Source organism: Sturnus vulgaris, chromosome Z (genome assembly GCF_052056855.1).
Source record: "Sturnus vulgaris isolate bStuVul1 chromosome Z, bStuVul1.hap1, whole genome shotgun sequence".
In the NCBI taxonomy this organism is placed as follows: domain Eukaryota; kingdom Metazoa; phylum Chordata; class Aves; order Passeriformes; family Sturnidae; genus Sturnus; species Sturnus vulgaris.
The window spans coordinates 61185628-61200070 of record NC_142283.1 but is presented as its reverse complement, the minus strand read 5'-3'; the positions used below and the strand labels follow the sequence as shown (position 1 = coordinate 61200070).

Genomic DNA, 14443 nt, shown 5'->3' with positions numbered 1-14443 from the left:
AGGAGGCTTATTCCAATTAATTTTTTTTTTCGTGTTCAGATTCAAAGGATTTAAAGATTTTGATTTCATGCAGTAAAATATTGGGGAAAAAAGCTGGCTAGATGAATTAAGCATAGAAGTCTGTTTACTTTATGAGGATATTATATATGAAAAAAATAAAATAAGACACACTGATTTAAATAATTTTAGTGTCCTAAAACAATGTTTTTGGATTCAGGAATTCTGGGGTGTTTCTTTGAAAATCTTCAAAATCGGGTTTTGAGTATGAAAATCCATGTACATGAGTGAGACGGGTACTAGCATACTGTACTATATAAAGGTATCAATATAATGAAAGAAAGTGGAAAGAAACTCTGGACACTGTCTTTTCTGTTGCTGAAGACGAAAACCAGCAAGAAACTGAGACTGGGAAAAGGCAGAAGGAGGAATGACAGTGGAGGGAAAAGGAATGGGAAGAACTTTCATAGTAATTTTCTTTTTTCATATTTATAACAATAGTATATCTGTTTGCTTTCATTGAAGTATTAGGTCCAACACCTCAGAAATGGCAAAAGGCTGAACAGCACATTTGGGACATTTTTGCCTTTCTCAATGATCTGTGGACTGCATAAACTCTTTGGTGTATAGCACTAGCAATTTTTCCTGTGGTCGAAAGCAACAGCTACCACCTTTCTAACCACAGCAGGCTCCTGAAGAGCAGTTTATCTATTAGATGGAATTTGTAGAACAAAATTATTTCCTGGACTGGGTGAGACAAAGCTGTTGAGCTTGCAAGCATTTGTGGACTTTATTTGACCCATGAAGAACATTAGGCCATGCTAAACAATATTGTTATGTATTTTGAGAACATACCTGTTCTGTCATTCTCTCTATAAAGCAAGAAAAGCCTATCTGGAAAGATTTCTTTAGAATAATTTGGGTTAGTTCAAAAGTCTAACCTTTGTTCAGTAGGAATCAGAATGAAGAATGAGGTACCTTAGAAAACATTCAAGATAGTATGTACATTAAGTATTATCTTTTCAGAACAGTCTAGGAATTAGGGACTTCTAACACCAAACTGTTTTTTTCATATGATCTTGTATAAAAATCTGTCCAATTACACCTTTTTACATTGAAACTGTCCCCTAAAAGTCTCTTGCTGGTTATGTTGTTACAGGTTAAAAATTGATCCTTGTTCATTCTTTCCATATAATTGTTTAGATCTTTGAAGTACTTCCTTAGTTATTCTTTATTGTGTGCCTTTTTTTCTTTTTTTTTTTTCTCTTCTCTACCAAGAATCCCAGTCTAGTTAATATTTATATTTTGAGTGGAGTCCATTGCTCAATGCAGCTGATTGGTTCTAAGTCATTGTTATTTCTGAGTCATCATGACTTCGTAGAATAAGGTTTTGGCAAGTGAGAGAACAGAAGACAAGAGCTTAACAGTTCAGAGTATCAGAAATGCATGTAGTATGCATGTGCTTCATGTATGCTGTACAATGAATTTCTGTGTTTTGTTCTCTCCCACATCTACTAAATCCTATAATTGCTTTCATTGCAGCTGCTTCTTTGTTGATATTTCTCTTGAATTGTTTTGTCTCCAGAATGATTAGATGTCTCACAGCTCCTCCTGTGTATGTAAAGTCCGAAGTGTGACGTTTATGAAGACTGAAAGTCACTTTGTTCGTGGTTTTAAACTTTTCTGTGTTGTGACATTCTTTTTCATCTTTTTGTGGCTGCCTTTAGTACACTGCATTATCATGGGTAAATAATCGTTAGCAAATTTTGTCACTTTGTTAATCCCAGCTTTTTGTAGATGATATATAAAGACATGAAACATTACAGAATCTTGCAGGGAACCCTGTAGGATTCCACAGGTCACATAGTTCCATTCAGAAAAATAAGCAGCCATTTTTAACAGCCTGATTTTTAAAACCATTTACCTGCAAGAGGATCTACCCTCTCATCTCACCTCATAGCAGCATAGTTTCTTTAGGACCTTTTGGTCAACAGCCTGTGGAAATAAAATATGGTAACTGATCTGTAGATCTGTGAGTCTGAATTTTTCTCTGTAGAGGAGACTCTATTTCAGTAACTATTATCTGTGTTTAGATTAGGGAAAGCGAGGTGAGGATGGTGGTAATTTTATTTGTTTCTGAGCAAAATATTACTGGGCACATATGTTTTTCATACCATCTCTAACAGACACTTTTTATTTCTCCAGTGGAATGTTGAATAAGCAAAGTTCTTTGCCATATTAATTGTGGTGGAATAATATTTCACATAACTTGTAACCAGCCTGCAAAGCACACTGTTATTAAATCACTTTTCACTCAAAAGCCAGACAAGAAAGCAGGCTTCATTTTCTTTCCTAATTTGTGGTGTTGAGCAGGCTGTTTAGGATTTTGCAACCACGGAAATGAATATGGCATATTCATAATGCACAGTCTTCCCTAGAAGATGTGAAGACTGATTTAAGATGGTAAGCAAGTGTGGTAGAGTAGGTCATCTGCTGTGAAGACACAGGGTTTTCCAACTAACTAGTGATGGCAAGGAAACATTTCTCATTGCTTTGACAGTATGAGACGAGATTAGCAAGAAATCAAAGCATGTTTCCATGGAAGAGGCTGAACTGATTAGCACTGAGTATAAATCAAACAAAGTATTTACAAACTCTCAGTATTTTTATTCTGTCCTGCAGTACCAGCTCTTTTTCAGACAGTCGACAAGCCTGTTTCTCATGCATTAGCTGATTGCATTCAACTACTTAGCCATCCTGGGAGTGTGTAGTTTGCACTAAATAGCCTGCACTTCATCTGCTGTCATGATGGCAATATGATATATGGTTATGCAGCTGCACCTGAGAGAGCTGCAGGACCTTAAAAGCAATTTTTTCCCATTGTGTTTCCACAGTTCACCTGATAGTGGAACCAAACAATGAGACAACCTCAATTAATGCTTTGTGCCTCAGAATCAGTATAGTATAATTACTGTCTGCATGCAGGCATTGATAGAATATTCTTTCCTAAGATCCTGCAGGCAAGTTACTTTGATGGAGGTTTGCTGTGACTCAGAATGGATACAGTTCACAGAATGCTATGAAACCTAAATTAGTCGTATTAGTAATTTGTAATTTGGGTTTTGGGGGTATGTTGGTTTTTTGTTCGGTTGGTTCATTGGTTGTTGGATTTTATTCTGGATTTTTTCCCTAGAACCATGGATACCATAATTTTAGAGATCAGACACTGCAAAAACCATACCCTAGCATTTCTTTGTGTTCCACTGCAGACTACTGTGTGGAAATCATCTCCTTTTATGAAAGTCAATCAGACCAGTTTCCAAATTCCTTTTGTTGAAACACTGTTGGAGGGGACTAGGGGGAAGGGGACAAGAAATGATTATATTGTGTCATGTTCAAGTACACTGGCTTGAGTTCCTATTTAAGGTGTGGGCTTTTTGTTAGCTGCCATGGAGCACCTTTTCGGTTAGTTTTCTGATGTTAATTCTGTTGGAAAACCAGTAAACGTTTGTTGTCAGATAGTAAGGTCATGACACTGAGGGTAATGAATGTATCAATAAAGATTTTTAAATGTTTGCATGGCATGTAGGGTTTTTTTATTTGCTCATTTAGATTGGAATAGCAAAAGTGTAGTTAATGTGGACTGTACAGTGAACTAAGTTGCAGAGAATTTTTTTTCTGAAAGATGTGATAAAATTAAGGTTTTGTGTCAAAAGCTGCTAGATTTTCTATTTCTTCAAATACAGCTTAAAAAAATCAGTTTCTAATGGCAGTTATGGAACTTTAAATTAGAAAGTACTAAACATGCTATCCTTTTGCTACAGTAAGGTATGTCTGTGCCAAACACAGTTATGACACAGAGCCAAATACTTTTCCAAGGGAAATGGCCCAGGAATTCAAGGCATGTATTCAATGTTCCATATACTGCTAAGAGCCAAACAGATGAGAGGACTGAGAAATGAAATGGAAAAAGGACTTCATATGTGTTTGTCTGGCAGGAAAAAGTGATGATTTGTATTGAAGGGTTATGGTTTCATTCCTTTGGCTTAGATGAAATAATGCTGCCCTGTGATTAACTTTGAGCCATTTAACTCTGCTAGTTCTGTCTTGGAAATTTTTTTTCCATTCCTGCTTTTACCTTGTGCTATTCAGTTCTCTTATTTTGGTAGATTTTGTCATTGCTTTACTGTAAGATACACAGTTAGCTCTTGTCTGCTGAAAGCAATATGAAAGTATATTTAAAATTCAAGCAAAAACCAAGGATCTCTACATAATACAAATATTTTGTCCTGTTACATTTTTTTATAAAGCCAATCCTGTGAAACCGACCAACTGTAATGTACATTGTATTAGATGCTGCTGAATACTTGTGATTTCGTTTTGAAATCCTTATTAAGTTCATTAAATTTTTTAAAAATTCTATTTCATGTGAGGCTTGACTGTTAAAAACATTATTTAAACCATGCTTGTCTGCTGTCATTTGTGTATGTTTGTTAGCACTTGACTGTGACTTCCACGGAAATGCTGAATGTGCAGCATATTACTCAAGTACCAAATATCCTGAGGCAAACTGTCAATTTTTATATTGCCTTAGTAGGGTGTGTCTAGTTTCTTGTTTTGTTTTTCATTTTGGTGAGGCCACTAGGTGGAGTCAAAACATTGAGTCCCTGTGGATATTAATTTGCTGGTGACTGGTGGGTACAGTTTTCACATACACAGTGTTGCTTTCCAGCATGCAGCACTGCTTCTCCTGCAGCCTGGAAGACCAGGATTTGTCATTTAGCTAAAATACGCTGTTGCAAAAAATAGAAAGGCCAAAATGTTTCTCTTGAATTTGAACTCCAGCATTTTTCATACTGTATGTTACTGATTGAAAAATTTGTTCATGGCATTAGTTGTGATTTGCAAATCTGCTCTTACATAAGAATGTCCTCTGAAGACATACATAAGGTCCAGCAAGCAAAGCTTAACTGTATTTATTTGTATTAGAGTATTTAAGAACTCGATGACTAAATTATCTGAATTTGCTCACACACACCCACACACACCCCCTCCTCTGTCTTTTGTTTTAAAATCTTGGTTCTCACTTCACTTTCTGAAGCCTGTTATCTCAGATATTTTCAGGAGAGAATATAGTTTTCCATCCTGCAGAACCCAATATACCCTGATTTTTGTGTGGCTACATGGAATCTGTCAGATGTATTTGCAAGTACAGTAAATTGGCTTGTAGATATTTTTCCCAGAAATATATTAGTTCATTTACTTCACTCTGTAAAATTATACTTGTTATTGTAACTAATTGTAACTGTTTAGGTGAAGAATAATTTGAAAACTGAAGGAGCCATTAAAGACTTCAATGGAATTAAAATTACCAATTTGTAATCAGACTTAAATGAGACAGCAGGTTTAAATCTTTACTGTATCATATAGTGATTCTTAATAGTAGAAACATGTTGGCTTTTGTCTGTGTTTTCTAAAGCTGGTGCTATGTCTCCCTGCTGCTTCTTCACAGATTGTGGCTTTCTTGTTTTATTTTAATAGTGTTAATGGAACATGCCAACAAAAGGCTGCTTGGCAATATTTCAGTCACGGAAAATATTTCTAAGCAAAACCAGACTTACACAAATGTTTAATATGTTTAAGATACTGCATAAGTTAAAAATCAAGTCTGTAAATTCAATTGCATTGTTTGTCTTTGCAGCAGTTACGTTAGCCATTGTACTGCTGTAATAGAGTATTATAAAGGTTCTTCCCCTTTCTAAAATAAAATCAAATTTATATTTTCCAGAAGCAGCAAGTAATTAAATTGTGGATTTTTTGTTAAAAGAAATTACCTGGCATTCTGCAGTTATTGCCGTCTGCAACTTAGAATCTTTGCTTTATTCTTTAAAATCCTCTTTTAGAAGTGGCTACTAAGTTTTTAAGTGTTATTCAACTTGCTCTGCTTTTGGTAGAAAATATCACTGTTACTGCTTTTGGGATTGGCAGATTAGCTGTTTCCACAAATTATGTTTTCACCATAATTTCTGAAAACAGCTGTGTCTGTAGTTATTATAACTGGAAGTCCAAATGTGACTTTTCTCCTGATGTTCTCCTAAATGGATGAAGCACTGCACAAATGCATAAAATATTTCAGTTTGCCTGTATGTCATTCCATTGACGTTATTAAATGCCACAAGACTCACCCCAGAAAAAGGCCAGTGCAAGTTGCCAACAGAGGTCTGTTAGATATATGTTGTAAAAATGCAATATAAATAAAGTTGTGTTAATTTTGAAGGACCTCACAGGAACACCAGGACTGGAAGGGCATTTGAGATGATCAAATCTAGTCCCATGCTACCTTAGGTAACCAAGTAATGTAATACACTTTATAAGCCAGTCAAGAACCATGTTATAAATAGAGATGTTTTTACTTACTGGGACTTACTGTCTCTTTCAGAATCTCACTGCTCTGATGCTTGTGAATGCCTGTTGCAATTCTAGCTTTCACGTGTTCCTGACCAATTTATTCTAATTTGTTCTTATGCCTGAATTGCCTCTTAGCATCAATAGCTCTTTTTACTTTAGGACATTTAAATAGTATGTTTAATGATAGTAATCATCTTGAAACTCTGCTAGACTAGATTTGTTATTTCATGTCTGTTTCTGGCAGTAGTGCAAGTTTAGGTTGCTATTGACACTTTTTACTTTACTTATACTTTGTGTAGGCCAACACAGCTGTTTTGAAGTCACTGATCAAATGGATGATGGCACTCATTAGCTGGTAAAGGCTGTCACTCCTGGATGTTTTTGGTCCACTTTCTTTTTCACCTATATGCTGTCCTGAATATTTTCTAAGTATTACCCTAGCAACTATTGTGCTGATGCCATTATGGAGTGAGGTACAGAGGCAGAAATGAGCAATGGAGGAAGGAGCACGGACAGAAATGTCTTAAGGCAATACTGTTGCTGGATGTGAGCCTTTTACTTAATCCAGGCTTCTTCAGATACCTCTAATGTTCTACACTACACTACTACTACAGAGAAAACTGAGTGTGATGGCTGAAGTAGTTTGAACCAAACAGTTCATTAGCAACAGCCTATGCAAGGCAACATCCTTCCATCTTAATTTAAACTGAGTCAACTTCTGATTGCTCAGTGCAAACAGTGGTTGGCTGTTCTATAATGTTGGTGCTGTTTACCAAAAGCAAGTTTAAAATATTATTTGTACCTGCTTGGTTCAGTGTTTGAAGACAGCTCTTTGCTGTTGCATCTGGTTCCTAGCATTATTAATAGAACTTATATTCCAGTTATATATCTGGAAAGTTAAAAGTTCCCTCAGTGATGCAATTTAATATTTCTCTCTAATAACTTGACAGATGTAACTGCAGAGTATTTTTAAGTTTCATACTATTTTAATTATACTCTCCTTCCATATTTCTTTGTAGTCTATTTATAATTTTTGATCTAGACATTGTTTCTTTGTTTTGTATTGTTATTTTGTTATTATTTATATTTTAAAGTCATTAAAATATTGCAGTCTGATACATGGAGTTTTGGGAATTTATTTGTTTGTTTGTTTGTTTATTATAGTTTTATGTAGATAAATAATTGAAAATACTAGGCCATGAAAGAAATGGCCAAGATTTCACCTGTTCATATACATATATATATACTTGCACAGTTTTTTATCAAGCCAATGTCAGTTAATATGGTTCTTAGTACAGCCTTAGTGACTGGTAGCAAGGTAACAGTACGCCTATAAATGATTATTTGAAGAATCATGTGTAGCAACTGATTTTACATGAAATGTTATATCACGGTTTTTGAACGCCCACCATCTTATTTGGTCAATTAGAAAAACTTTCTGATTTGTACTGCCTTTTTTGATCTACATAAATGACTGCATCTTCCTATCAGCAGAAGTAAACAAGGTACCAGCATTTCAAAACTAGGCAGTTCTGTGTTTTCTCGTTTCTAATAGGTAGTCAACAATTTGCTGGTATTTGTGGCAATAATTTATACAGCTCTCAAATTTTTATATATGTGTGTGTGTGTGTGTGTGTGTGTCTTAATTAAACTAGCCGATATACTAAGAAAATCAGGTGGCTTATTTTTTAAGTATTTAAAAATGGTGTTCTCTAGTAATCGGAGACCCTACATTCCAGTTCATGAACTCAGTCCAACTTTAATTATTAATAAATCTTGTTGGGCAGGCTGAAATGGATGTAATATGTTGGTGCTGTGACTGTTTTAGTGAGTTTTTTTCGGATGATATGCAGTTGGTCAGTGGCAGGGCTGTCTGCATTTCTAGGTGAAGATACTGAACAACCGAAAGCAGTAGATTCTTTTTAAAAAGAATATCTTGTTAGTATAGTTCACTTTAGCATACTTTTATGTTGCTCAGGCTGTTTTTCTTTGACTGCAGTTTACTTTTATTTTGACTTCAGTTTGAAACACTGTCTAGTCTTTCTGATGTTCTTGGGTATGGGTGATGTGGGGTAGAGTTCAGAGCCATCAACGTATTTCTAAGGAGCTTCCCCTTTACCTCCCAAGAGGTTTAACCAGACCTGTGCTAGCAATGTGTGAAAAACTAGACACAGGGCAGTCCACTGAGAATCTGTTCATGACTTAATGAAATACTGATCTTTAATGGATTTGTAGATTCAGGGTAGAGTTCAGTAGTTTGGGGATGGGAAACTAACACATTCCAAGAATGTTATTAGTTAAGCTTTTGCTTTCATGACAGCAGCTTCATTCATCCTAAACTTCTAATTGAAATTCAAAGTTTGAGTAGTCCAGGGGAGAAGTTACTAAAGCCTAAGTGCCAGAACTCAGTTGGTATCAGAGAAAAAGAACAGTGGTGGAACAAATGTTCTTTATTCACATTTCATTTCAAAGTGAAATCGTCAGTATTCTGGACATTGATGTTTCTGTATGCCACTAAAGGGAAAAGTAAACAACTTACCTACACTGGCATGGGAAGATTTGAAGAATTTGTGGTAACAAGGAAAATAAAGTCTCAACAAAAAGCATAGGTAGAAATGTTTTCTTGTGTTTTTGCCTTACATCAAATAATTTTGGTTAGGCTATTTCTAGAGAAATTCTGTTATAGAATTGGAAGACTTCTGACAAAAAGTGTTGCCTTCCTTCAAATTGAAGCCATGCATGCAGCCCTTTTCTCTCTGTTGGCGTGTCACTCTTCTGCTTTGTTATTCCTTCAGGCTAAAATTGGCTGTCTTTTATGCATGCACCATGCATTGTATGCCAAAACCTCTCTGTGCACTTATGCACATACCAGACAGGTTTTACAATAAAATCAATACAGGTACAATGGTTAGTGTTAAGAGAAAAAGTTACTTAATGTAAAACAGTGTTAAGTAAACATCCCTTTATTAGCAAGATCTCTGTGTATTTCTTTAGTTATGGTAGAAAATTTTTAAGTTGTCATTATTACCATAACAACCTGTGATATTTTTTTTTTTTTATTATGTGGCTGAAATAGGAAGACTGATAGTAAGTCTCTGACAGCCAGGGATCCTCCTGTGATAGTAAACACTGCAGCACGTTTGACTACTAAATGCAAGCTTAATTTTAAAGAAGCTGAAATACTGTTTAATAGAACTATAGTTGATAGATTATGAATACATAAATCATAGTAAAGGAATGTACCTCTTCTGGTAAAAGAGTGAAACTATCTATTTAAAATCAACACAATTAAAGGAATAAATTTGCAAGTGAGTAACAACTAGAAGGTTTCCTCCTATGCTGATTATATGGCAGACATCCTGTATAAATACAAAATAATTTGCTATAATGAATACTATTAAGTGTTATTTTTATGTCTTATTTTCTGCAACTTTGCAATTCTTGTTCTTTGTCATCTACAAATCACTATGTGGGTTTTATTCATTACTTTAAAAATGTTAGTACTAGATAATGATACAGATACAATAACATTATTCACTGATGGTTCAAGTACTGCCTATTTCTGTTGAGTCCAGTAGCTGCAATGCTGTTTTCCTTAGAAGGTTGAGTCATAATTTAATCTGTACGGTTTTGTCAATACCGAAGTTTTTGTCCATATTTGCACTTAGTCACACCAGTGGAGAAGGTAGAAGATAGATTTATTTTAAAATTCGACTTAATTAAGTTAATAGCTCTAAAAAGGATTTTGTTCTTCCTTCTAAAAATATTTAGATGCTGTTTTTTTAATGTTTGCTATAAACTGAATTGGAATCTTACTTGCAAAAATAATTTTTATACTTTCAGGTCCATTGGACCACGGCTAGTGTTGAGAATGACATTAGGAGCAGAAATTACTAGCCAACTCAGGGCTTCTTCATACATAGCATCAGGACGAAATCTTTTGAGATGGGACCTGTCACCAGAGGAAATTAGAACAAGAGCAGAAGAACTAATCAGGAAGACAAAGCATGTGTATGACACTGTCGGGATGCTTGAAACTGAAGAAGTAACACTCGAAAATACTGTACAGGCTTTGGCAGATATAGAAGTGGAATATGCAGGTTAGTGTATTTTCTTTATTTCTTTGCATAAGACATTCCATCTGCACGTGAGGAAACACTGAAAGAAAATAGTTGTTGCTTCCAATTCTGATCCCTGCTGTTTTTCTGTAGAATGTGTAGAGGCCTCTCAAGTGTCCTCTGGTCCTAATAATCTTGCAGGGCCTGCCAGAGAGCTGCCGTAGTCACCTGTTTTGGTTTTGCGTGTGAAGCTCCACACAGTTACATTTCCAACTGTGTACAGCTGCCAGGGGACACTGCAGCAGTGTAGGCTGTGGATTGCATAGTGCATTGCACGTGGTAAGTAGTGTTTTTTTCAGACACTACGGAATCTGACACGGGCAAGTTGAATGGAGTCATGGAAATGTTGATAAACTGCTACTGGTGAAAATGTGATGATGAGGAAATTTTGAATGTGCTATTGAAAGAAGACTTCTTTGCTTGCTCACATTTAAATTGTGGCCTGTGAGGTCTTGAAGAATCCGGGGAGAGGTTGGTCGTGCAGTCACATCTAGATTGTTCTGCCATACCAACATATGGGTTTAATGGTCAAACACAGGTTATTCAGTTAATTCGTTAATAATTGTCAGAGGAGATGGGTAAAATACAAGCTGCATATTGGGTGTCTTTGTTGAGGAAAACCTTTCAGATGGTGGCCGCATTACTTATAAAACAGTGAGTGTAATAGATGTCAAATTTTTTAAAATACTCTAAAAAATCTACAGTAGCCAAAGAGGTGCTAGAAACAGCCACCTTGGCTTGGAGCAAAATCTTCGACTAGCAAAAAGGCAAGGCTGGCATCTCAAATTATTATACTGTAATATTAGTCTGGATTTCACATTACATAAAACTGCACATCAGTGAACTGGCTGGGATTTATTCTGGCATACTCAGAAAGACAATAATCTTCATTTAAAAAGCCCGCTGCCAGATTCAGCTTTAGTTGTACCAATATGCCAAGTTGGTATAACTATTGTAAATCTTTTAACCAAAAGGATTTATTGAAGGAAAACCTGTGTTTGACTCAGAAAACAGTGGCAATCAGCTTTTCAGCATAGCCATGAAGACTTGATGGAAGATGCACATTTTTCACTATATAATATTGCAGCAGTGGGTCGCATTTAAGCTTCTAATGCTAATCCTCAAAGCTGTATATGAAATAATCATGACCTGCTCTCAAACAGCCCATGATATATGAGATGGATGTATTACCACACCAAGACTTCCATACGAACCTTGGAATTTAAGGCCTCTGTGTCACTTTCACATAAAAATTCTATCCTGGTAACTGCAATTTATTATCTGAAAAGACAGAGATGACAATAGACCTTAAATTTCACTTGGAAGCTACCGAAACTCACTTTATTTGAAACATCTCGGCATAAGGGCAGGAGGTGATGGGGAAGCTTCCTATTGGACTTCAAGAAGAATCACATACCCGTGGTTGCATTTCTAAATCTGTCTCGGGGCTTGATAAAATGACTGCACATCACATAAAATTACAAAGCTTTTAATCAACCTAATCTGTTGTTACTCTAAAATCTACTTTTGGAAAGGTAGATGGTAGAGACACTATAATTAGATTTTTAATGAAGGAAATGAATTTCTATTTTAAGATTTCTATTCAATGTCATTATAAGATGTAATATTCCTTTAATGGCCAGGATTTATTTAATCTCAAAAGTATATTCTAAAAAAGTAGTATTACTCAGCTTCCAATCTCTAGAAGTTCAGAATGCATGGACAGCATCTTTCCTGTTTGCCATGTTGTTTCCCTTAAACATAGAAGACTACAGTACATGGGGATTTGACACTGTGCTCATAATAATGTAAAAATAACTTCAGGACAGATGGGCATGTTTGAAAGATTCAGAGCTTCTGACTTCAATGCTAACATGGAAGCATCTGTGCCAGCTACTAAATGTCAGTCTTCACTTACATGACTTTTGGAAGATGGAGTGTTTCTAATGTATTTATATACCATTCAGCTGATTTTCTAGATGATGAGATAATTAGGCTTGGGGTTTAGAAGTCTTCTGTAAAGTGTTTATTTGTTACAATGGTGTATGATTTTGTTCTTTCACCCATTCAGTTTTATATTACCTGTAATCATTTTATTTGCTATATGTGTCAGGTTGCTTTGGATACTTTCTTCTTATGTCTTTTATAAATGTCATAAGAGGGAAAGTTCTTTATCCTTAACGCACTTCTATCCTTCTGTGTTCATGGCCTCTTATTTAAACAGTGGAAAGAAGCATGTTGGATTTTCCCCAGCACGTCTCCCCTGACAAAGAGATACGCTTAGCAAGTACAGAAGCTGACAAAAAACTGTCAAATTTTGATGTGGAGATGAGCATGAGAGAAGACGTATTTCAGAAGATTGTTTATTTACAGGTAAGTATGTCTGCATAAATTGTGACATGTATCTAAATTTATCTAAAATTAATTGCCATACGCAATGCTTTTCAAGATGACTGTTTCCTCTGTGTCTGTGCCACTCAAATCTTTCTAGTGGGACAGTTACACAACAGAAAACGGCGTATCATGCTCTTCCTACTCCTTGCCTCTCAAGTCTAGATTCGTGTATCCTCTCTCTCCATTGCAATAGGTTTGACTTTTGTCTAGTCTTCCAAAGAACTGATACAAGGAATCTAAACTAAAAGAGGGAAACCTATTAGGAAAGAAATGTTTTGTTTTCTACTGGCTGAGCTCATTCCAAGACGGAAAGAAGAGGCAATATAGCAGTGTACTTACATTGGCTTATACTGCTTTTGAATTTGTGTCCAAAATTCTGCTTTATTGAAAAAGTTGAGAATTTTAAATTTAAAAGTTATTTTAAATTGTGAAGGTTAATGAGAACATATAAATGAGATTGACCTCTGAAATTTGCATTTTTTATTAGCTAATTTTGGATAAACATTGTATCCTCTTTTTCATCTATATCTTCAGCCACAAAATAAAACTACATTAAAAGATGCATTTACTGTTGAACTAGTTTGTGTCCCTTTTGTGTTTCTGTTTAGCTTCTGTTTTAATTGAGCACCTGTAGTTATATCTTATTCTTCATTTGTACTGTTTATTTTGTAGCTCAAACAGAAAGAATATTTGTTTTTGTTCCAATATGTCTGGTGACGTTTAGTAATAATTTTCTTAAAAGTGCAATATAAGGATAATGCAAGAAAGCTATCCAATGTGATACTAAAAAAAAGAAATTATTTTCTATGTTTTATATGTAAATTTTTCCTATCAACCCCACTGTTTTTTAATCTTCTTAGAATGCTCATAAGATATTGGAGCACTATTTCTTGGAGTCACCATTTGTGTTTTTTGCAGGTTTGACTGGGAATCAGAATAATGCTCGCAGAACCATACTAAAATGCCTTCCATGACCATTGTTTTCTTTTGCTGTGTTTTCCGGGGAAATTTTCAGGTGTTCTCATTTAGCTGGGTATTCCTGTTACATGTTTGTGGAAGTATATAATAACCTCATTTGGAGTATGTTCTGTTGTGTGTTGGCAGATAGTGCCTTGTGTTGATTTTTTCCCCCTGGTACTTTATGTTGATTTGTTTTTCTTCATCCCCTGCTCTGTTACTAGTAATTAAATGGATTGATTTGCATGTATTATATTATTGTGATTTTCCCCATCCTCCACTATAGAATACACAGATGCATTGAGGACTAATCTAGCATATCTGTGTATCTCTCTATTTTTAATTTATAGGACTATCTGACAGTAGGTAGTGAAAACTGATTGCTGTTATTCACTAGTATTACTTTCTTAATTTTTTTTATTTGGTGTTTTGCTATTTCATTTTCCCTTGCAGCAGTCTTTGATCTTTGTAACAGTTAGAATTTTTGCTTAAGTCTTCATATAAGTTTTTTAGAAATTTTTCTGAACTACAGCATACAAGCATGTTTTTGTATTAGTCTGCCAGAGATG

The 14443-nt window shown here is 35.2% G+C and overlaps 1 protein-coding gene across 5 annotated transcripts in view; it reads left to right on the top strand.

Annotated features, from left to right (window-relative positions):
* The window catches only part of NLN (neurolysin), a 95621-nt gene that overhangs the window by 1716 nt on the left and 79462 nt on the right, over window positions 1-14443 (top strand). For all 5 annotated transcript variants that reach the window (XM_088157202.1, XM_088157200.1, XM_088157203.1 and 2 more), the window contains exons 2-3: window positions 10249-10505; window positions 12748-12896. In XM_088157202.1, coding sequence (XP_088013328.1) covers window positions 10249-10505; window positions 12748-12896 — 406 coding nt within the window. The remainder of the gene's footprint in view (window positions 1-10248; window positions 10506-12747; window positions 12897-14443) is intronic.